General features: G+C 36.0%; 1 protein-coding gene across 1 annotated transcript; it reads left to right on the plus strand.

Annotated features, from left to right (window-relative positions):
* The first annotated feature begins 9,252 nt into the window (after window positions 1-9,252).
* Window positions 9,253-9,987, plus strand: LOC149818263 (uncharacterized). Its single transcript, XM_089986188.1, has 2 exons — window positions 9,253-9,738; window positions 9,808-9,987. Exons 1-2 carry the CDS (start codon window positions 9,253-9,255, stop codon window positions 9,985-9,987), a joined length of 666 nt encoding a protein of 221 aa, XP_089842314.1.
* Window positions 9,988-25,721: the final 15,734 nt, after the last annotated feature.

Below are 25,721 nucleotides of genomic sequence, written 5' to 3' on the forward strand. Positions count from 1 at the left end.
TGCTGGAGCCATACAGTTCCTCTGCTACCTCCTGGAAGAGCTAACGAAGAGGGTGTACGACTCCAGCGAAAAACCCCTTGCAATCAGATTTTTTTTTGAAGCTTCTGCAGAGGTAGGGGTACCATTTTTGTATACTTGTGCATGATGCCATGAGATACATGTATGTAGTAGATTTCTTTTCACCCTGCATCAACATCATGTCTCGCATAGGACCGTCCGGTTGCCACAAAAATCACTTTTTGACTGTATACAATGTACATGTTTGTCTTTATCAGACACTATGGAAATTTTAGGCCCCAACCACATAGTAGCAGATTGCACTGCTACACAGCCATGTGTTGAACCTGCCACAAAATTTTCTATCAAGAGATTCTGAAAGGTCTAAACTAGATTGTTAGGTTTGATAGCTTGCACATGCATATACTAGAAGAGTCACCCTTGTTCAATTTTGGTCAATAGGGAAGTGCTTATCTTCAACTTGGGTTGATCACTTGTTGTATTGAGTTTCTAAGGGTTATTATGTGGCGTGGGCATGAATAAACCCTTGTAAAGCCTGATGATTCTTGTATCTTACTGTATTTACTATGCTCGTCTAGCCATATTGCTTTATTTCACAATGAATGAGTATAGTGAATGTAGAACTTTTTTTTATCTAACTGGTTGTGACCTTTATTAACTGTCTTAGACAGATAATATTTATTGGAGCATAAATGACCCTGCTAGAAGTTTGTGTAACAATATTCCTGCCTGTGTGTGTGTGTATATGTTGCGTATGCACATTTGAGATACAAGCCAAACTGATCATGAATCACTGAATGCTCAATGCCTAATACTTTCACCAACAAATGATGTCTTGCAACGTTGCAGCCTCCAACCCCATTACCATCAGTAGCTGAACCATTTTTCTTTTTTTCTTTCTTTTTTTATGTAGGATTACCACAGTCAATCCCATGGACAGTGGAAAGTTCACAGTATTAGCTATTGTATCACCTTCATGCTCTGCATATTCATCACACTACAACATCACTCACCACTTTATTACACAACACTCCTATGAGTTGCTGTAACTTTATATAAACTCATAGCCTCTTTACACTTGCATACATCTCATCCCCCATGTTGTATAACAATATATATACATTTATCTCGTCCCTTGCCTATCAGTGCATCGGCATCCCTTGCCTATCAGTGCATCGGCATCTTCCATGTAGCATCTGCAATATCTGTACATCACCTGCATATCATTCCTTTCATCCATGTCATCTGCATATTAGTCATGATAGAAAATAAACATAAGTGTTAATAGTCACGGTATGTTAGGCATTGTATCCGCATATTTGTACAGCATTCTGGCATGGTGTTCATCCAGTGCATCAACACCTCTCTGTGCTTTGATGCGATTTACAGAGAAAACCAACATCTTTATCTACTGTATCTCATTTGCATATGTGTTGCATTTCCCCACAAGCTTATGCACTATCAGCCTTGACAAACATGTATGCATTCCATTTCAAAATATGCATAGGCATTTGCATTTGCACATTCACATATTTTCCAGCATTTGCCTTTCAGTTTTAGTATATATATATGACTTCATCATCATCCAGTATCACTGCATATGTATATCATCTCATTACGCATCACATCTTGATATGTTGAAACTAACTAATCAACGTTGTGCTAACATCAATTAATTAGCATTGCTGGAACCCATTGACTTGTTATGTAAAAACTTCTGATTTATTGAACTGATTGAAATCAACTCATTGATTCACTATTGCTAAAACCGATCTGCTGTTGATACTGAAGCCAGTTTGCAGAAGTTGATTTGCCACTAGTAGCTTATGTGAATCATCCCCTCCATACCCTTGTAAGTAATCAAAGAATGAAGATTAGTTTTGTGTTCAGACTAATCTGTCAGATTGCAAAAACTTCCACTGTCATATACTATCAAGAACTGATGGTAACGGGGGCTATCAGTCTCCAAATGAATTTTAACACTGTCACTTGTGCATATTACACCAAGTTTATAGTTTTGTACCTTATCACCTCATTGCATATGATCCATTTCCTATACACCTGTATATACAACCACATATGTACTTCATCATCTATATAACTATCTTGCATCTTTCTATGTATTCCAACAAAGATATCATCATATGCATTCTAGTAGGTACAGTCACATTCCAGCACATGCATTGCACATGCATTTTCATGCACATTTCTCCATTAAGCATAAGCATTGCATATGCATCCTCTTAGGCATTCTCTCATTAAGCATGTGCATTGCCCTTAGGCAAATGACTCACATGCATTCTCTCATTAGCATAAGCATTGCATATGCATCATGCATATGCATTTCCCCATTAAGCTTCATTCTCATATGCATCTCTCCATTAACATATGCATTTTCTCATTAATCATATGCATTGCCCTTAGGCATTCTCATATGCACTTCTCCATTAGCATAAGCATTGCATATGCATTCTCATATAATTTTTCTCATAAAGTATATGCATTGCCCTTAGGCATTCTCATATGCATTTCTCCATTAGCATAAGCATTGCATATGCTTGCATATGCTTGCATATGCATTTTCTCATTAAGCATATGCATTGCCCTTAAGCATTCTCATATGCATTTCTCCATTAGCATAAGCATCGCATATGCATTATCGTATGCATTTTTTCATTGAGCATAAGCGTTGTATTTAGGCAAATGCACAAGCATTTCTTCATCAACATAAGCATTGCATCTTCACAGATGCATGTATATTTCCACTGAAACATAGACATAATCATACATATAGCTTTAACATGACATTTTTAGTTTCCTTCTATATTTTTGCATTTTGTTGCCTTGTGCTAACTCATATTTGCAGGAAAGCCTGAAAGACTCTGATTTCTTTCCTAGAATAGGAAGCTTTAATATTTCAATTTTTATTTAATATTGTAATAAATTTGTATTAACGAGAATTTCTACTTTTTTTGTTTAGAATAAAATGTATGAGCATATAGTTGCATTTTAAATTCTCGTAATTGCTTGTCATTCCATGTTACTGTATTTTTCAAAAAGCACTATAGAATAACACGAATGACACATGCACCATTCTAATAAGAGGTAAATGACCCTAAGTAAATGATTCACATTTATGGCCATAGACAAAATGTGAACAATACTTAGGATTTTTTTCTTTTATGGAATAAAATTTGACCTACACTTTAGATCCTTTCTGAAAAATATCATATTTTTAAAAATGCATTTTCCTCTTTTATCAGAATTAAAAGTAAAGATTAAATCAAGATATATTTGTGAACATAGTCATGAATATATTGAAATTTAATTCTGCTTTAATTCTATAAAAGCACCAAAATTTATTTTATTCTTTCTTGGAATTTAAATGAAGATTAACTTAAAATATATTTGTGACTATAGTCATGAGTATATTAAAATTTAATCTTATTTTAATTCTATTAAAGAATAAAATTTTCTTTTAATATTCCAATTTTAAATAAATTCTTTCAAGGCATTCATCATTTTGCATCATTATTTATCTTTTCAAATTATTTTCAAAATTCCAAGTGATTTTTGAAATGAATTTTCAAAAATATAGTTTTATTTCTAAAATTCAAAGCCAATTTTCAATTTTCATTCACAAATTCAGATTCATCTCTTATTATTTCCAAATTCTATTAGTTTTAAAATTTGTTTCAAAATCCCAAATTCGATTTTCTAAACCTTCCCATTTTTAAGTTCTTACTTTTCAACTTGGAATTCTATTTCAATTTCAAATATTCAATTCTTTACTTCTTCTTTTTTAAACTTTGAATCTTATCTTCCATCTCAAATTCAATTCTGAATTTTATTTAATTCTTAATCAAAGTTTAAAAATTCACTTTAAAATTCCCAACCTCATTTCTAAATTCAATTCTGATTTCAAAAATCAAATCGAATTTTCAAAATTAATTCAAAATCTCAAATTCAAATCAAAGATCGATTTCAAGTTCCATCTCAATTTCAAACTTTCAAAATTCAAACCCTTCACTCTAATTTCAAATTTCATTTTCAAAATTCAGAAGTTTAGGTTCAAATCTCAACTAAATTCTCATTTCAACCTTTAAATTCAGTTTCAATTTCAAAATCCAAGTCCACTTTCAAATTCTAATTTTGATTTCGAAATCCAATTTCAAAATTTACTTTTAAATTCCAAAACTTCAATTTCTAAGTTTATTTCTAAATTCTCATTTTTCAAATTTCAAATTCTTATTTCAATCCCAATTTCCAATTTCAAAGTTAAATTTTGATTTCAAAATCTAAACTCAAATTTCAATTTTCAAATTCAAGGTTCAAATCTTAATGTCAAGATCAATTCCAATTCAAATTCAACTTTTATCTCAATTTCCATTTTCATAGTCAAATTTCATTCTTCATTTTTCAATTCAAATAGTTTTATAAGTGATTTCAAAAACATTTTAAGCAAAGTTTCAAAGTTTACTTGGAATTCTATTTATTTTTAAAAAATAAAATTTAAAAACATGCATCATATTTCAAAATATCACTTTAAAAGTTCACAGCACAAGCCTGATTCCATGTGCATTTAGGATTTTTCAGAATAATCTTTCAGTCAAATTTAGGCAAAGCAAAAGGCATAAAATTTGATCATTGGTTCAATTACCCCTCGTAAAGGCGTCAGGAAAGGTTGAACCTCGTACCGATGAGCGAATCCCGTCTCTCCATTTTTCTTGCAAAATTTTAAAACGGAGGCGAGTAAATTTCAAAACATCTTTTCAAAAGCTCAAGTGAGATCTTGCAAAGGGCTTTCTCCTCTCTCTTTCTTTTTCCCCTAAAAAAGAAAAGGAAGAAAGGGAAAAGAGGAAAAATTTTGCAATGATCACAGGTTTGGCGACCGATATGGGACCCACCTTTTCTTTTGATCGAATTAATGCCTTTGCCTTGTTTAAATTCTTCTAAGTTATTATTCTTCAAATGTCAGCTTCATTTTCATGCAGCCTTAGGGACCAAGAATCATACCCAGCTGACATTAATTCATATATGATTAAGTATGGTTTGGTAGGACCATATTGAGAAGATTTATGCATGCTCACTTAGACTTAGGTCTGAAATACAACTCTCCTCAATCTAGAGATTCAATGAAAATAATATATGCAAGTCTGTGCTTCTTTATGATTTTCAAAACTTTATTTCTTTAGGACTTTGCATTAGAGCCATCCGATTTCTTGCATGTTGATCATATTTTCAAAAATATCCCCACCTATATTGTCCCGGTCTTCACGTTGCTGGGCTGTCTCACTAAACCATAGTTCGGAAAAGAGCCTCACAACTGGGCCACTTATTTGGGTTAACACCCCCCTACCACGTACTAAGGGCCATAGTCCAAAGTATATCGACAGGAGCTCAAGGATGTTGGGAAAACCATTTAGCTTAGAATCGAAGAATTATTCTTATGCCACGTACTTCAAGCTTCGGCTTGAGTATATCGGCGTATCTTGATTGGATTCAAATGATCTAAACCTTAGAGTTAGGATTAAGGTTGTAAAACCCTGTAAAATTCAAGCCTTTTTAATAAATAAATAAATGAAGAAGAGAGGTTTTCGATTTTTTTTTTTAGAATACCATAACAATGCGATTCAGACATTCTAGGCAATAAACTTCAAGTTGGGGTAAGAGCGCTACAAACCAAGAGATATGCTTAAAAGAAGGAGCAAGACAACATGAAAAGTAATAACGTTATGGGGGAGTGCGCGGCCATAGGGAAGGACGTCCTAAGTTTGAAGCCTTGTATATAGAAGAGATTAGTAAAAACATCTTTTTTGAGTATTTTGACTAAAATGAAAAAAAAAAAAGAAGAAAAGAAAAAGGATAAGGAAGTTTTAGTCGCAGAGAAGTGCAACAAAGAAATAAATGGCGCACTGGTGAGGTTGGTGGCATCTAAGGGAGGAGAACCTCGGTTCAAATCCCCCTTTGGGCGTCAAGTTATTTTTGACAGAAAAATCTTTTTTTGAAACGGTTGGGAATCCAAAAAGGTTTACCATAACTCCTTAATAAAGAGGACATTAAAAAGGGAAAGGAGTTTGCTTCATAGAAAAGAGGGCTGAACGGTCACCCAGATTTGGAAACTCCACCAGATATTTTGGGAAGACTCCCTTCCCACATTATTTTTTTTTATTTGGGAAGGGAGGGGTTCAAGGTGAGGTTGGTGAAAAGACTTCACGTTTTTTTTTTAGAAGGAAAAGAAGAGTTATGCCTACACTAATGAATTTAGTTTCAAGAAAAGGAAAAGAAAACATTTTTGGATGGAGGCTTTACAAAAACAGGGGAGAAGGAAAAGCCTTTCCTCTTCTCCCACCGAATTTCTATATAACCCTCACCTATGTTTCAAAAAAAAAAAAACAGTCGAGCTATTGGTGTTCCGTGGTGCTGGAACCATCCTTGACAGGGCGCAGACCAGTGGATGTAGGGAGCAAAGGGTTAACCTCCAGTCAATTTTGTGGATTTCTTTCTTCAAAGAGGTATGTGTACTGTTCCTAGCTACTTATGGGTATTGCCATGAAACAGGTGTGTGCGTGTTTGTTGAAATCGGATATTGAGACTAGTATACAAGGAAAATAGTTGTTGTTGTTATCTCTGTAACCTGCTAAAACAAAGTAGTGGTATAGGATTAGAAAACACTCAACAACGTGAAGAAAAAAAAACATATAACAATAGGACCTGCGTGTTATACAAAAAATGTAGTAATTTAGCATCCAATAGTTTTGTAGTTATTGGATATCATGTTACAGGAGCAAGGAAATTAACTGATCATGATATTTTTCATATTGTGTTGATGGTTTTTTTTTTCATTGAATACCCATCCACTACAGGGTTGTATCGAGTTTTTTTTTTCCATAAAGAGCATCGATCATGCTGCTTTCCTATGAATATTGTCTGAAATTTTAGTGACCACCGTGGGAGAAAAGAAGAGTGTTAAGGTCTGCAGCTATTTGCTGAACTCAAAAGAAAAAAAAAGAAGAAAAAAAAATGAATGGAAATATGTTATCCCTTCTACCAAACTTCCATGGCTTTGAATACACTTGCTGGAATTGCCGGATGAACAAAGCCATACACCCGTAGTAACTTTGATATGACTCTTATCATCTAAAGTTTTTGTTCAAATGGTACCTGAGAACGGCTCTTGATATTTACATTCTTATATGGTGCATCTTTACATTGTGCAATGTGCGTCTGACAATGGCCTCTTAGAATTTTGTGAGAAATTGTCCTCTTACAGTGCATCCTGCATGCGCTTATGTGGTACTTATGAAGGACTGAATTAGATTTACAAATCATAGGAGCAACTTGGATCATTTCAATGACCACATAGATATCTTAGATATAGTTTATTGAGGATTAAAACTTGAATGGTATTTTTTTTCTTCAATGTATTGAAGCCCACAAAACACCTGCTTATATGACACAAGATCCAGTTTCTTCTAAACAAATGTTGTCAATCACAACCATAGGGTTAGATCTACAGAAAATTCTAAAATGTGTGAAAAAGGTGAATAATAATAGTATGAAAAAAAAAATAATAAAAATGAGTGATAATAGTCCGGGCCTTCATTAGTATCAAATATTTACCCTACATGTTTTTATACATCGACACCCCGATTTTTCTTTTTTTGTATAACTTGGTCCTTTTGCCCAAACCAGGTATTTGTGGTTATGGGTCTTCATGATTATTGACTACGAAAGAGGACAGAGTGCTCGCTCACCCGAACGAGGCAATAGCACATGGCTCGTGTGTGGGATAAATCAAAAATTTAGGTACATGTCAAGTGAGACAGGTGAATCGGGTGAAGTACCTGGCAAAATAAGTCTTCGTGGGGTTAGCCGAGCATATAATGAAGGAGAAACTAAAGAAAGACAAATAAGGTGAGAACTGGGTATACAGAAAAATAAAGGGGTATATGTTACCGGTATCTCATTGGGTGTCTGGGTACACCATGGCGGTGTATGTTACTGAATTCCCGGGTTTTGGGTACACTGGATCACAGTGTATGTTACCGGAGCCATGGTCCACCTTAGAGAGGGTGGGTGGTAACACTCTGTGGGACATTCTTGTGTTGTGAGAGCAAGGCGTCTCACCCGGTCCTCAGTCCTCGGAGTTAGGGGACCAGGACCACCAGTGAATCCTAGGTGGTGGGTCCGAGACTTCTGCAGAAGAGTTAGGGGTGCATCCAATGCTAGTTCTTGCCAATTGGGGATCTCTCTCGGTCAAGCATTGTGCCCCTTTTGGGTATCCGTACGGCTAGTTATACGGGTATAAATAATGAACTCCGTATAATCTCGGTCTGCTACAATGTCGAATGCCTGTGCGTACCCACAGGATTAATACTGGAATAAATAACATAAAACAATAAAGTTAGTAATGAATAATAGAAAGATATGAGTGCAAGTCGAACAAAGACTTAGAAATTTGAAATCATGGGGACACTCTTTTAGAAATCATACTAGACATGATAGAATTCGAAAGAAAAGTTCTTTTTCATAAGTAGTAAATTAATGGCATACCATAGTTCGCACATACCTGTTCACATGACACTACACATATGTATTTAGGACTGTAGCACTTACTCAGACAGTGATAGTTTGATTCCTTTGTGGTTTACTGTTTTCAGGTGAAACTATAAATGAACAATCAGAGTGAGGGCAACGACATCGTCAGGCGATCATGGCACTATTACTTTTCTGTTTAATGTTTCTGGACCTTTGAACTTGATGTAATAAAACTTTGTTACGATGAAATAAGATTAAAGTTCTTGGTGGCTCTTCATTTATCTAGTTGGATGTTTTAAAAAAAATTGTTTGAATTTTCATTAAAAATAAATGGGGTGTTACAATTATGGTATTAGAGCCGAACAAAAAAGTAGTAGTCATGACAACCTTGACGGTCTGCCATCACTCTGTAAGTATACACTTCAATGAATTCACTAAAACCATGACCAATTTAGTCATATGTAACATTATTAGTGTATCTGTTAATCGCCAAGATATAAAACGACTATAACGTTGGTTTTATTTTATAAATATGTCGATGCCAATTACATGGCGTGGGCTAACAGGTGCAACGATATTTTGGAGACTCTACAAAACTTGGCGGGAGTGGTCGGCCAACAGGCCACAACAATGCAACAAATGGGCACTAACCTACAACAAGTGGCCCAAGACAAATCGAATGCAAGCGGGACCATGTCGTACAAGAAATTCATGGATATGGATCCACCGACATTTGTAGGAAAGACCGATCCTGAAGCAGCGGAGTCCTGGGTGCAGGAAATAGAGAGGATTTTTCGAGTGTTGGAAGTTTTGGCCGAACGACGAGTTGATTTTGGCACATATCGCCTGAAAGAGCATGCAGAGAAGTGGTGGGAAACCACCCATGCAGTAAAGTTTCAGAACGGACCCGTGACATGGCCGCAATTCGTAGAAGTGTTTAACAACACCTACTTTCCAAAGCATGAGAGAACCAAGAAAATGCAAGAATTCCTCGACCTGCAACAGGGAGAAGGGTCGTTGGCAGAATATATCACAAACTTTCACAGCCTAGAGCGTTATTGTCCCAATGTATACACAACAGACGAAGACAGAGCAATGAAGTTTGCACAAGGACTGAAAGCAGGACTTAGAAACCGCCTATATACACGAGGGCCAAAAACCCTCGACGAGGCTATTCAGGTAAAACCAACCATTAAGTAATTGAAAAAAAAAATCCCTAACCTATATTAGTGAATGTCACCAACCCAGGTTGCTACCTTGCTTGAGGATGATTGGAAGGAAGGGCAGAAGTTCCAGAAGAATCACCCCGGAGTGCAAAAGCCAGAATTCAAGAAGAGGTTCAGTGGGAAGAAGTTCCACCCCAATGCTAAGAAACCAAGGCATTATGGAGAAAATAAAACAGTTCAGACCCAAGACCAACGATGTTAGAAGTGCAACCGTTTCTATCCGGAACAACAGTGCCCTCGAGAGATGGACGGTTGCCTTTACTGTGGAAAACTGGGGCACTATATCAGGAAGTGTCACAAGAAACATGCAGATGATGCAAAAAGGGCAAGTGGAGGTCAACAACCACAATCACAACAGCAAACACCGCCATCTCAGCAAGCAAATCAGAAGATGGTCGGGAGAGTTTATGCAACCTCGGCAGAAGAACTTCAGAAGGGCGATTTGGTCCAAGGTACAGTTCTCATATCTGGACAAGCCGCTTTAGTACTCTTTGATTGTGGAGCAACACATTCTTTCATATCTGTTAATTTTGCTAAACAACTTAGGGCACCCACTGAATCATTGAAGCATGAATTAGTAGTTTATAATCCCATCGGATTTAATGAACCATGTGTAAATTACATGCCAAACATACAAGTCGTGTTAGGAGAACAAACACTGCTTGCAAACCTAATCCTACTTGATATGACAGAATATGATGTCATATTAGGTATGGATTGGTTGTATGAACACTATGCCAGAATCTTGTGTAGAGAAGGTAGAGTGATCATATCCCGACCGAATGAACCAGAAGTTGGGTTTCGCCTTTCGAGACCAATTATAAAGTAGGGGATGATATTGTCATTAAAAGCGAATAAGTATGTCAAGAGGGGAGATACTACCTTCCTAGTGAATATGATTGGAGGTGAAGTTAAGGTCAAGATCCAAGATCTGGATATCGTCAGATACTTTTCCGATGTGTTCCCGATGAGTTGCCAGAGATACCTCCACCTCGGGAGGTGGAATTCGGAATTGACTTGGTACCAGGTACTAAGCCAATCTCCAGAGCACCTTACTGAATGGCGCCAGCCGAATTGGAAGAACTAAAGAAGCAACTTCAAGAGCTGATGGATCGTGGGTTTGTAAGACCAAGCATATCACCATGGGGAGCACCAGTGTTGTTCGTGAAAAAGAAGGATGGATCCATGAGACTCTGTATCGATTACATGATGCTCAATCAGGCGATGGTAAAAAACAAATATCCATTACCTTGCATTGAGGATCTATTTGATCAATTAAGGAATGCTAAAGTCTTCTCAAAGATCGACTTGAGATCCGGCTATCATCAGTTGAGAATCAAAGATGAAGACATCCCAAAGTCGGCTTTCCGCACTAGGTACGACCATTATGAATTTGTCATGATGCCTTTTGGACTCACGAATGCCCCTGCCGCCTTTATGGACTTGATGAATCGAGTCTTTAGGCCATACTTGGACACTTTTGTCATTGTGTTCATTGACGACATATTGATATACTCGGAGAGTGTGGATGAGCATCGAGAGCATCTAAGGACCGTACTGGAGACTCTACGAGAACACTAGTTGTATGCCAAATTTTCAAAGTGCGAATTTTGGCTCGACCAAGTTATGTTCCTTGGACACGTTATCTCCAAGGAGGGTGTTTCAGTGGACCCAGCAAAGGTAGAGGTTGTAGCTAATTGGGCTCCACCAAAGAATGTTAGCGAGATCAGGAGTTTTCTCGGATTGGCAGGATATTATAGATGGTTCATTCAAGACTTCTCCAGAATCGCGATGCCAATGACGAAACTCTTGCGAAAAGGTGTGAAGTTTGATTGGAGCGAAAAGTGTGAGGAAAGTTTTTAGACTCTCAAGACAAAACTGACTACAGCCCCTGTACTGGCATTACCCTCGGGAAGCGGTGGATTTGTGGTATACACTGACGCTTCGGATACTGTATTGGGCTGTGTATTAATGCGACATGGCAAGGTCATAGCTTATGCGTCAAGGGAGTTGAAGACACATGAGAGGAATTATCCCACACATGACCTGGAGTTAGCAGCAGTAGTGTTCACTCTTAAAGTATGGAGGCATTACCTATACGGTGAGCAATTCGAGATATTTATAGATCATAAAAGTTTAAAATATTTGTTTTCACAAAAAAAATTAAATATGAGACAAAGGAGATGACTCGAATTCATAAAGGATTATGAGTTCACCCTTTCCTACCATCCAGAGAAAGCGAACGTCGTAGTTGATGCTCTCAGTCGAAAGTCGGGCAGTGGGTTGGCCAGTTTAATAAATATAGAATGGAAGTTGATAGAAAACTTTGCAGAATAGAGTCCATTCACAACGAGCTCGGGCACAATAAAAGTGAATAATCTCACTATACAACCAGAATTCAAAGAGAAGGTGATAGTGAAGCAGAATGAAGATCCTCAGTATGGGAAGATGGAGACAATGGCTCAACAAGAAGATAACGAATTCAGGCGAAAAGAGGATGGAAGCATATGGATGCGGGAAAGACTATGGGTCCCCAGCGACCCGAAGTTGAGAGAAGAATTACTAGGTGAAGCCCACAAAAGCAAATACACCATTCACCCGAGAAGTACAAAAATGTTCAAGGATCTACAATGCGGATATTGGTGGAACGGAATGAAACGCGATATCGCTAGATACATCGTGAAATGTTTGACTTGCCAACAAGTCAAGATTGAATATCAGAGACCCGAAGGTATGATGCAATTGATGGAAATTCCTCAATGAAAGTGGGAGAACATAACCATGGACTTCATAATGGGATTACCCCGTACACAGAGAAAACATGATGCCATTTGGGTCATCGTCGATAGACTAACCAAATCGGCGCATTTTCTGCCGATGAGGAAGGGTCAATCATTGGAAAGCTTGACGGAGCTGTACATTCAAGAGATAGTCAGATTGCATGGAGTACCAATCTCCATTATTTTAGATCGAGATCCTCGATTCACTTCTCGATTGTGGCGACAACTTCAGTCTGCGCTGGGTACCAAATTAAAGTTTAGTACAACTTTTCACCCCCAGACTGACAGACAATCAGAAAGGACCATACAAACATTGGAAGATATGTTGAGGGCTTGCATGCTGGATTAGAAAGGTGAGTGGGATACTCACGTGGTGCTAACAGAGTTCGCGTACAACAATAGTTACCATGCAAGCATCAGAATGGCACCGTTTGAAGCTCTGTATGGGCGACCTTGTAGATCACCAGTACATTGGAATGAGGTGGGAGAAAGAACAATTGAATCCCCTATAATACTCCAACATTATACAGAACAAATCCAAAAGATCCAAAATAGACTGCGTGCTGCTCAAAGCCGACAAAAGAGTTACGCGGATCAACGATGTAGAGAGCTAGCGTTCGAAATGGGAGACCTAGTGTTTGTGAAAGTATCGCCAACCAAGAGTGTTTTTAGGTTTGGCAAGAAGGGAAAGCTCAGTCCTCGATATGTAGGGCCATTCAACATATTAGAGAGGATCGGCGAAACGGCATACCGTGTGGAATTACCTCCTCAATTCGCAAACATTCACAATGTATTCCACATATCAATGTTGCGAAAGTATGTACCAGATCCCTCCCATGTGATACAATTCGAGGATCTGCAAATACAGGAGGACTTGACGGTAGAGGAACGACCCGTGAAAATCGTAGATCGTCGTGAAAGAGTGATGAGAAACAAGACCATCACACTAGTTAAGGTTCGATGGCACCACCATGGGCTCGAAGAATATACCTGGGAGCCCAAAGAAGCAATGAAGGAGAAGTATCCTGATTTATTTGTGTCTGACTTGTAACGACTTTCGCGAACGAAATTCGTTTTAGGGGGAAAGGATGTAAAACCCTATAAAATTCAAGCCTTTTTAATAAATAAATAAATGAAGAAGAGAGGTTTTCGATTTTTTTTTTAGAATACCATAACAATGCGATTCAAACATTCTAGGCAATAAACTTCAAGTTGGGGTAAGAGCGCTACAAACCAAGAGATATGCTTAAAAGAAGGAGCAAGACAACAAGAAAAGTAATAGCGTTATGGGGGAGTGCGCGGCCATAGGGAAGGACATCCTAAGTTTGAAGCCTTGTATACAAAAGAGATTAGTAAAAACATCTTTTTGAGTATTTTGACTAAAACGAAAAAAAAAACAAAAGAGAAGAAAAGAAAAAGGATAAGGAAGTTTTAGTCGCAGAGAAGTGCAACCAAGAAATAAATGGCGCACTGGTGAGGTTGGTGGCCTCTAAGGGAGGAGAACCTTAGTTCAAATCCCCCTTTGGGCGTCAAGTTATTTTTGACAGAAAAATCTTTTTTTGAAACGGTTGGGAATCCAAAAAGGTTTACCATAACTCCTCAATAAAGAGGACATTAAAAAGGGAAAGGAGTTTGCTTCATAGAAAAGAGGGCTGAACGGTCACCAGATTTGGAAACTCCACCAGATATTTTGGGAAGACTCCCTTCCCACATTATTTTTTTTTATTTGGGAAGGGAGGGGTTCAAGGTGAGGTAGGTGAAAAGACTTCACGTTTTTTTTTAGAAGGAAAAGAAGAGTTATGCCTACACTAATGAATTCAGTTTCAAGAAAAGGAAAAGAAAACGTTTTTGGATGGAGGCTTTACAAAAACGGGGGAGAAGGGATAGCCTTTCCTCTTCTCCCACCGAATTTCTGTATAACCCTCACCTATCTTTCAAAAAAAAAAATAGTTGAGCTATTGGTGTTCCGTGGTGCTGGAACCATCCTTGACAAGGCGCAGACCAGTGGATGTAGGGAGCAAAGGGTTAACCTCTAGTCGATTTTGTGGATTTCTTTCTTCAAAGAGGTAGGTGTACTGTTCCTAGCTACTTATGGGTATTGCCATGAAACAGGTGTGTGCGTGTTTGTTAAAATCGGATATTGAGACTAGTATACAAGGAAAATAGTTGTTGTTGTTATCTCTGTAACCTGCTAAAACAAAGTAGTGGTATAGGATTAGAAAACACTCAACAACGTGAAGAAAAAAAAAACATATAACAATAGGACCTGCGTGTTATACAGAAAATGTAGTAATTTAGCATCCAATAGTTTTGTAGTTATTGGATATCATGTTACAGGAGCAATGAAATTAACTGATCATGATATTTTTCATATTGTGTTGATGGTTTTTTTTTTTTCATTGAATACCCATCCACTACAGGGTTGTATTGAGTTTTTTTTTTCCATATAGAGCATCGATCATGCTGCTTTCCTATGAATATTGTCTGAAATTTTAGTGACCACCGTGGGAGAAAAGAAGAGTGTTAAGGTCTGCAGCTATTTGCTGAACTCAAAAAAAAAAAAAAAACGAATGGAAATATGTTATCCCTTCTACCAAACTTCCATGGCTTTGAATACTCTTGCTGGAATTGCCGGATGAACAAAGCCATACACCCGTAGTAACTTTGATATGACTCTTATCATCTAAAGTTTTTGTTCTAATGGTAACTGAGAACGGCTCTTGATATTTACATTCTTATATGGTGCATCTTTACATTGTGCAATGTGCATCTGACAATGGCCTCTTAGAATTTTGTGAGAAATTGTCCTCTTACAGTGCATCCTGCATGCACTTATGTGGTACTTATGAAGGACTGAATTAGATTTACAAATCATAGGAGCAACTTGGATCATTTCAATGACCACATAGATATCTTAGATATAGTTTATTGAGGATTAAAACTTGAATGGTATTTTTTTTCTTCAATGTATTGAAGCCCACAAAACACCTGCTTATATGACACAAGATCCAGTTTCTTCTAAACAAATGTTGTAAATCACAACCATAGGGTTAGATCTACAAAAAATTCTAAAATGTGTGAAAAAGGTGAATAATAATAGTTTGAAAAAAAATAATAAAAATGAGTGATAATAGTCTGGGCCTTCATTAGTATCAAATATTTACCCTACATGTTTTTATACATCGACACCCTGATTTTTCTTTTATTGTATAACTTGGTCCTTTTGCCCAAACCATGTATTTGTGGTTATGGGTCTTCATGATTATTGACTACGAAAGAGGACAGAGTGCTCACTCACCCGAAAGAGGCAATAGCGCATGGCTCGTGTGTGGGATAAATCGAAAATTTAGGTACATGTCAAGTGAGACAGGTGAATCGGGTGAAGTACCTGGCAAAATAAGTCTTCGTGGGGTTAGCCGGGCATATAATAAAGGGGAAACTAAAGAAAGACAATTAAGGTGAGAACTGGGTATACTGAAAAATAAAGGGGTATATGTTACTGGTATCTCTTTGGGTGTCTGGGTACACCATGGCGATGTATGTTACTAGATTCCCGGGCTCTGGGTACACTGGATCGCAGTGTATGTTACCGAACCCATGGTCTACCTTAGAGAGGGTGGGTGGTACACACTCCGTGGGACATTTCTGTGTTGTGAGAGCAAGGCGTCTCACCCAGGCCCCAGTCCTCGAAGTTAGGGGACCAGGACCACCAGTGAATCCTAAGTGGTGGGTCCGAGACTTCTGCAGAAGAGTTAGGGGTGCATACAATGCTAGTTCTTGCAAATTGGGGATCTCTCTCGGTCAAGCACCGTGCCCCTTTTGGGTATCCGTACGGCTAGTTATACGGGTATAAATAATGAACCCTGTATAATCTCGGTCTGCTATGATGTCGAATTTCTGTGCGTACCCACAGGGTTAATACTAGAATAAATAACATAAAACAATAAAGTTAGTAATGAATAATAAAAAGATATGAGTGCAAGTCGAACAAAGACTTAGAAATTTGAAATCATGGGGACACTCTTTTAGAAATCATACTAGACAGGATAGAATTCAAAAGAAAAGTTTTTTTTCATTAATAAATTAATGGCATACCATAGTTCGCACATACCTGTTCACATGACACTACACATATGTATTTAGGACTGTAGCACTTACTCAGACAGTGGTAGTCTGATTCCTTTGTGGTTTACTGTTTTCAGGTGAAGCTATAAATGAACAATCAGAGTGAGGGCAACGACATCGTCAGGCGATCATGGCACTATTACTTTTTTGTTTAATGTTTCTGGACCTTTGAACTTGATGTAATAAAACTTTGTTACGATGAAATAAGATTAAAGTTCTTGGTGGCTCCTCATTTATCTAGTTGGATGTTTTTAAAAAAAAAAAATTGTTTGAATTTTCATTAAAAATAAATGGGGTGTTACAAAGGTCCTACAAGCCTTTTCAAATATTGTATTTTTAGTCAGGTTTTAGGTAGTGCTATTTGCGCATCCTTTTTTGTACAGTTGTGATTCTGTGATGCTTGCTTATTTCTTATATTTCCTTACATTTTCTTGAATAATTTTTCTCCAAACCTTGGTTATTTCTTTCAAAATTTCCTTTCTATTTTAAAACCCAGGTGTATATTTTTTTCTTCTACTTTCTTCATTCCTCTTCGGATCAATTTTCCCAAAAAACTCTGGAATTTTTTTTCTAAAATTCCCTTGATTTTTCAAAAATTCCAGGCATATATCTCTTCTTCCTTCTAGATCTTGATTCTATCTTCTGATCCATAAAGTCTTGTATTCTATCTGATTCCCTTTTCATTTCTTCTGCCCCAGTATTATTCAATGGCGTCCAATTCACTTGATACTATCTTCCTCAAGGACCATATCTCATATGAGATAAGGTGAGGATTCCCAGATTATCGGGCAATCCATACTCTTCCCTTCTTCCCGCGATTGTATTATTCTTGGTTTACTACCTTCTCACGTATGTTCTCGAACCACTTGGATGACTGTGGATTGGAGATAGCATCGGTAGTAGGCAAGCAAACCACCAATGGAAATCTGATTCAAGGTATGGCAGAATGATGAAATCAGCGTACCTGCATATTTTGGTTTCCATGGGGAGAGATGACTCTATTGATGGATGAATTCAATGACATCATGGGATTACCAGAGCTAGCTAGTCAGCTAGATGATCCTATCGAGCAGCAGTTCTTGATCAACATCAAAGGAGTGGATGTTTGAGATGCCTTAGCCAGAGCAACCAGGAGTAGATCTTGGCCACTCACTGAGATTGATGGAAGTCAGTTCATCAATCTATTCGGGCTCTATCACAAATATGGGGCATACGAGTAAGTTGATACCTTGTCCCGAGCAGCCAAGGAAAGGATTCAACATGCCATGATTCTATGCACAGTGGAATTAGCTTTCTTTCAAAATGGCCAAAACATTGTTGATATCCGAGTTGTCCAACTCTTGCGAAGATGAAAAGGTAAGCAGACCCATCGTCTCTCAATTTCGATGGCCGCCTTAGCTTTTCTCTACCGGGGCTTGACTCGCTTTGCTCTTGGAGAGACTATCTTGGTAGAAGGATGCATCTATGCCTTATAGTCGTGGTTCCTGCTACATGTGCCATCAAAGTCCAGTTTATTCAGATTCAACAGCGAGAAGCTACAACCCACTCTTCAGTATCAAGCCTTGATCGAAAGTCTGCATTAAGAAGAGATCATTTGGGACTACTTCAACCGGCAGGAATCAGTTCCTCGCTACACCTATGCACATGGCAAACACTACTGATTACTTGGTTCATTTTTCGGCATCGACTATCATCCAGAAAGGTGTCTCAGGCAGTTTTTATAGCGACAGGCTCATGTCAACACTCATTTTTTAACAGGTATTATGACAAAATTTAATCTACAGTCAGATCAGTGGTCTGGAGCATACCATGCCGCAAAATACACTTGGGATTCTTTCATTTCTCTTTCCATATTTCCAGGACCCAATGTATCTTCTGAATATCAAGATTGGTGGCAAAATTGTCTGTCTGCCCTCTCTTTGTCTTTGATCTGTCGTCAATAAAATTTACCTTTCTGTTCTCCCAAAAGTTTCAGGCCAAATTTTATTTTTCAGTTCTTTTACTCCTTAATAAACAATGCAATGGTCACAATTCTTGCGACGACCTCATCCCTAGTAATGAGACATTTTTTCCAAATGTCAAATACTTCTCTACTTTTCCTCAGATACCTTTTATCATGGTTGACGACCTCGTCTAGGTAACAAGGCACATTTTTCAGTTATTATAGAAATAATAATGCAATTGTCATAATTCTTGTGACGACCCAATCCCTGGTAATGGGATAATCTCTCTAAATTGTCTACCAAGTCTCCAATTCTTCATTTACTCAAATTCATCCTAAAACTTCTTCAGTGGTCTAACCATTCCTTTATTCTGCAGAAAACATTGGCATTTAACATGATTCAGACAAAGATCGAGAAGAAAACCGTTCAGCAGCATAATGACAGTGAGGCAAAAGAAATGAATTCCCACAGATCATCCAAGGGACAGGGCCAAGAAGTAGAAGACGACGTTGATCCAGCCATGTACAAACTATTTTAGAAGATGAAGACAAAGATGATGTCCGAACAGACTGAGGTAGGTGTTATCATGGAAAAATTTTACTTTTGCAAGTCAAACTGACCTTTGAAAAAGATTTTGAAAATAACTCACCTCCATTTTTAAAATGGGGGATAATTTTGAAGAATGGGACTCGCCTGTCGGTACGAGGTGCAATCGTTCCTAGCGCCTTTACCAGGGGTCATTGAACCAAGGATCAAAAGTGTGCTTAGCTTTGCTCAACTTGCCTAGATCGTATTCTATTTCCTAAATGCACAAAGAATCAGGCATGTGCTATGAATTTTCTGAAAATGCAGATTTAAAAACATGATGTTTGCCTTGAATATTTGAAATGCTTGGAGAATTCTTGGAGAATATGTCACTTGAAAAATCGTGAATCATGGTGAGAGAATATTTCTGAGGAAAATGAAAATCAATTTCTGAAGAAATATAAGGGTTTTGTGAAAATTGATTTCTGAGGAATTTCAAACAACTTTGGAAAACTTGATTTCTCTGAATTCAGACTTTGAAATTGAAGATATTATGAATTGGAAAGTCATGATTTGAACTTGAGGAATACTTGGAATATCATTTGAAAGCTCAGAGTTTTAAGAAAATCAATTTATGAGTAAGACTTAGAAAATTTTGAGAAATTTGATTTCTCTGAATTGAAATTAGAATTTGCCATTTGAATGAAATGAATGAATATGGATTTGAAAGACATTGTTTTGAAGAATTGAGAAAATCCTTTTGTATTTTTGAGAAATACAGTGCATTTTGAAGTTAGCCTAAGAGTGTAGGTTGAATGTGGCTAATACGAAGATCATAAATCTGGGTCTCATTCATTAACTGACTATGGCCATGAATACGAATTCCACCAAGTTTATCAACTTCCTAAGAGCTAGTGCACATGACATTCGAGTAGACCATAGTGAATTTGTAAAAATATGCATGAATTGGCATACATCAGATATTGAAATTTGCAGAACTAAACTATATGCAATGCAGTCCTATTTTAAGCAGAAAATATAAATCTTATTCTAAATATTACATTTGATATTTACATAGAATTGAATAAAAGAGAAATAAAATGAAAAGTCTTCTTTTTGAATGTTCCTGCAAAACTAGAAAAGCTTGTTAGTGAAGATATATCGGCTTTTCTAGATTTATCTAGTAATATCTGGAAATTATTGGATTTTGCTATATATAAGTATTTTTCCATGATTCCCTCAGATAAACATAATGAAATATGAAAATGAGATTTGAAAATTCAAAATTGGGGTCAAAATGACCAAAATACTCCTGATAGCAAGACTATGGCCTTGAAACTAGGGTTTTTCAGAAAGATATTTTGTAAAAATGAGGTTTTGAAATTCAAATGAAAATAAATCAAACATAAGGTGATGTGGTATGATTGAAAATAAGAAAATCCAAGTTAGGAATTTCGAAAATGAGGTCAAATGACCAAAATGCCCTCGATAGCAAGACTATGGCCTTGAAATCAGGGTTTTTAGAAAATAATTTGGTAAAAACTTTGGGTTTAGGGTTTAAATAAAATCAAATAAACATAAAATCAACCATGAATCATCCTAATATGATTCTAAACATGAAAAAACCCTCAAAACATGAACTTATACATAAAAAATAGAAAATATCAGAAAAAAAAAATGATTTTGGCAGTGTTTCGGGATCCTACGGGCACCCTGTTTTGCAATTTAACTCATCCAAGCATCAAATGAGATTAAAAATTCATAAAATTTGGTACCTACACTTATTATCACCCTAAAATTAGATTCAAATTAGAAAATAATATTTTTGATTTTATTTTAATTCAAAAATTGCATCAAAACCCTAAAATATGCTATTTTTACCCGCGGGCATGTACCAGTCATGGTGTCAGACCCGAATCAAGAGCCAATTCAACATGAAAATTACTGAAATCTTACAAAGACAAAATATACAGAAAAACCAAGAATCTACCTTCTACAAATATGAAAAATCATCTTTGGTTGGGGAGATATCATTCTGACAATCTGTACTTGAATTTAACAAATATAAAATTAATTAAAATAGTTTTTTTCGGTTGCAAATACAGGAAAAAATAACAGACTTCATCAAAAAAATTTGTGATTTCAGTAGTAAATAATAGACAAATAAATAATAAACTTTCCTTTTTACAGATCATGAATCAGGTCTATGGTTAAGGATCTATGATCAACACAAGTTGAATTAGGGTTTTAGTAAATCATAACGAGTTCTAAAAGGTTGATCTGATTCTCTAAGAGAGGAAAATAATCAAACAGTGACAAACAATTATGAAAATTTTACAGTAAATATATGACATTAACACAAAGCCACTATAATTTATGGATCTTGAATCAGATATTGGATGAAAGAAATATCACATCTACAAGTTATACTTGAATTTGAACAACGATTTTAATCAACAAAAATCCTGATTCGACTTTGTATTTTTCTAACAGGGTTCCCAAATCCCAAAACTTCTGATTTTTTACAGGGACTCACTGACACATCTGTGAACTACATATAAAATAGTCAAAAAATTTAAACACATATTTAAATATGAACAACATAATTTCTACAGATCTAGAATCAAACACATGAAAATCTAAGAAAACCCTAAACAAAATGATTTAACAATGAAAAACAATAAAAAATACCTAAACAGCAAAATGAAATCTATTTTAATATTGAAACATATACAATAAACACTAATATGCTAAAAAAATAAAAAGAAAACAAAGAATTCATGGTTGGAATTAATTTTACCTTTGAAATAATGGATTTAACCCATTTAACGGGTAAATCACATATTTCATTGGTTAAGAACGTAGAAAACATACCTCTCATCGATTCTAACAGATTAGAATCCTATAAAACATCCCCAAATTGAGTTAGATCACTTTCTTTGGTCGATTTTAGGGTTCTTGATCAAAAACCATGGTTGAATCCATGAACTAAAGAGTTTCCATGGTGAAATCTAATGTAAAATCATAAAAAATTTAACCAAAACATAAAAAATATGATAGGGAATTACCTTGGATGATTGCAGCAATGGGGGAAGCAGCTGGGAGGAGAGAGAAGCTCCAAGAAAACTACTGAAAAGGCCTAGGAGTCGACCTCTCCTATGGGACCCTTTAAATAGAAAAATATTAGGTTTAATTAAGGTTTTTATTAATTCCAAAATTGCCCTTTTTAAAACATGTCCAAAATCACTAATCGGGGGCAATTTTTTTAGAGTGGATTTAGCCTAATTAGACCCTATCTATGCCCTAATCAAAACCCTAAAATACCCCTAATGTGGCGCCACCTAGTGTGGGCCTCATTTTTTATTTTTTTTAAACCCTAATTTTTAAAGCTTTAAAATCAAAGTTAAAAATAAAGAGTAAAAATGGATATTTTAAAAACAACTTTTGACTCACCTAGACATATAATCTAAGTAGGGAATTAACTAACCCTAAACTCTCATTAAACTATTCCTAAACTCTCTCAAATAGGGTGCCAACTAGAGTGGGTCCACATTGGATTTTAAAATCCTGATTTTAAAACTTTGAAAATCACTAGTTAAAACTTAAAATAAAAATGGATTTTTTTTTAAATCACTTTGGACTCTTCTAAACCTTTAACCTAACTAGGACTATGACTAATCCTAGTCTAACTCCGACTTTATCAAATGTGGCACCACCCAGAGTGGACCCCGTTTGTTTTTTCAGAAACGATTTTAAAACTTGAAAATGAGAGGTTTTTCAAAAGAGATTCAGAAGTAAATTTAGATTTTGAAAATTTTGAAATGACACAGAGTTCTGAGTGGGTTAGAAATCTTCCAGATATGGCACCAATTGAGTGGGCCCCACATCGAAGTTTTGAAAAATTTGAAATAAAGACTAAAAATGGATTTGAAAAGGGTTTAAAATCAACATGTGAAATTCAAAGGTTTTGAAAATAGAGTTCTGAGTGAACTGAAATTCTGGACCAGAGTCCTAAACCAATTAGGACACTGAGATTTTAAAATTTTGAAAGTCAAATGAAGAAGTTTTTGAAAGATTTTATCAAAACGGGTAAAATAACTCAACAAATGCAGTCTGGGTTAGAGTCCTAACTAAATCAAAACTCCGAAATAGAGTCCTGAATCAACTGGGACTCTACAAAATGGACTAATTTTGGAAAAACAAGTGGAAAATCAAACTCCAGAGTAGACTTTTAACTGGATTAAGACTCTGGGACAATGTCCTGATCGGACTGAAACTCTAGATTTTTTTTTGTATTTTCTGAAAAACAAATGAAAGAATTTGTGAAAACAGTTAAAATAACAAGTATTGAAATCAAACAGAGTTCTGATTCAACTAGGACTCTGGGGACAGTGTCCTAATTGGACTAGGACTATCAAAATTTTGGATTTTCTGAGAAAACAAATGAGAGGATTTTGAAAAACAAGTGAAAACAAGATAGAATTGAAGTTCGGTTCAGAGTCCTGATCTGATTAGGACTCTGAAGAGGAGTCCTAATTAGACTAGAACTCTGAATTTTTTTTGGTTTTCTAAGAAGTAAATGGTGAGATTTAAACAAAGCTTTTGAAAACCAGTGAAAATGAAGTGAGAAAACAAACTTTGGATAGAGTCCTGATTCGATCAGAACTCTGGGATAGAGTCCTGATTCGATCAGGACTCTAGGATAAAATCCCAGAATTTTGAAATTCCATGATAAAGGTATAACAGTTTTGATAGATAGAAAGATTTTTGAAAGATTCTCTCAAAATTGAAATCAGGGTCAGAGTCCTGATCCAACTGAGACTCTTTAAACAAATTTATGGTTCAACTAAAACTCTGAATTTTTGACTCATTTTGAAAGATTTTAAAAAGATTTGATTAAAAATAGGCAGAATACCAATGAAAGATAGAGTCCTGATTCGATTAGGACTCTAAGAAAGAGTCCTAATCTGGTTAGAACTCTAGAATTTTGGCTAAAATGGAAAATTTTGAAAGTCAGATGAGAAGATTTTGAAAACAAGTGAAGAACAGAAGTAACAGACGAAATCGAGATAGAGTCCTGATTCGATTGGGACTCTAGAATTTTGGTCAAAAACAAAGGATTTTGATAGGTTTTCTCAAAAACAGGTAAAAAGGGTAGTAAAAGGTAGAGTTTTGATCCGACTAGGACTCTAGAAAAAGAATCCTGATCCAACTATGATTCTGGAAAAAGAGTCCTGATTGGACTGGGATTATAAAATTTTGGCCAAAAATGATGAGAATGGGCAAGGATATGACCACAACTGGTTTAAAATTAGAATGAGGTTTTAAAATGATTCAAAAAGACGAAAATACAGAGTCCTCATCCAACTAGGACTCTGAAATTTTTAAGATTTTTAATAAACAAAGGAATCCAGAAGCGACACCACCTAAATGGGTCTCATCTGAGAATTGAAATTAATTGAAATTGAGTTTAAAATGAATCCAGATTATTTTCTGAGGAAAACATTTCGAAATATAAGATCCTAGGGGTTGGCAAATGGCAAAAATGTCGATTTAAAACCCAGGTTTTGAAATTAATTTTGAAAGAAAACTTTTGAAAACTTGAATCTGGATTTAGTATTTTGAAAACGGGAATTCTGAATCTCGATAATGAGATGAAATGACATGCAATGCAATGAAATGATATGCCAAATGTATGTAGTGACCTACAGTGACACATGAAATGTAAACACTGGATGATGGTAAAAATTTAGGGTGTTTACAGAACCTGTTATCATTGCAAAATTTTACTTTTGCAAGTCAAACTGACATTTGAAAAAGATTTTGAAAATAACTCGCCTCCGTTTTTAAAATGTCAGGTAATTCTGAAGAATGGGACTCGCTTGTCGGTACGAGGTTCAATCGTTCTTGGCGCCTTTACCAGGGGTAATTAAACCAAGGATCAAAAGTGTGTTTAGCTTTGCTCAACTTGTCTAAATCATATTCTATTTCCTAAATGCACAAAGAATCAGGCATGTGTAATGAATTTTCTGAAAATGCAGATTTGAAAATATGATGTTTGCCTTGAATATTTGAAATGCTTGGAGAATTCTTAGAGAATATGTCACTTAAAAAATCGTGAATCATGGTGAAAGAATATTTCTGAGGAAAATGAAAATCGATTTCTGAAGAAATACAAGGGTTTTGTGAAAATTGATTTCTAAGGAATTTCAAACAACTTTGGAAAACTTGATTTCTCTGAATTCAGACTTTGAAATTGAAGATATTATGACTTGGAAAATCGTGATTTGAACTTGAGGAGTACTTGGAATATCATTTAAAAGCTGAGAGTTTTGAGAAAATCAATTTATGAGTAAGACTTAGAAAATTTTGAGAAAATTGATTTCTCTGAATTGAAATTGGAATTTGCCATTTGAATGAAATAAATGAATATGAATTTGAAAGACATTGTTTTGAAGAATTGAGAAAATCCTTTTGTATTTTTGAGAAATACAGTGCATTTTGAAGTTAGCCTAAGAGTGTAGGTTGAATGTGGCTAATACGAAGATCATAAATCTGGGTCT

Source organism: Nuphar pumila, chromosome 13 (assembly GCF_984573655.1).
Source record: "Nuphar pumila chromosome 13, dmNupPumi1.hap1.1, whole genome shotgun sequence".
Lineage (NCBI taxonomy): Eukaryota > Viridiplantae > Streptophyta > Magnoliopsida > Nymphaeales > Nymphaeaceae > Nuphar > Nuphar pumila.

Bases quoted from the DNA above. Each gene is read 5' to 3' on its own strand.
- LOC149818263 (XM_089986188.1), top strand. From the start codon at position 9,253: ATGTCGTACAAGAAATTCATGGATATGGATCCACCGACATTTGTAGGA. The intron at 9,739-9,807 runs GTAAAACCAACC...TCACCAACCCAG, and splicing joins CCCTCGACGAGGCTATTCAG to GTTGCTACCTTGCTTGAGGA.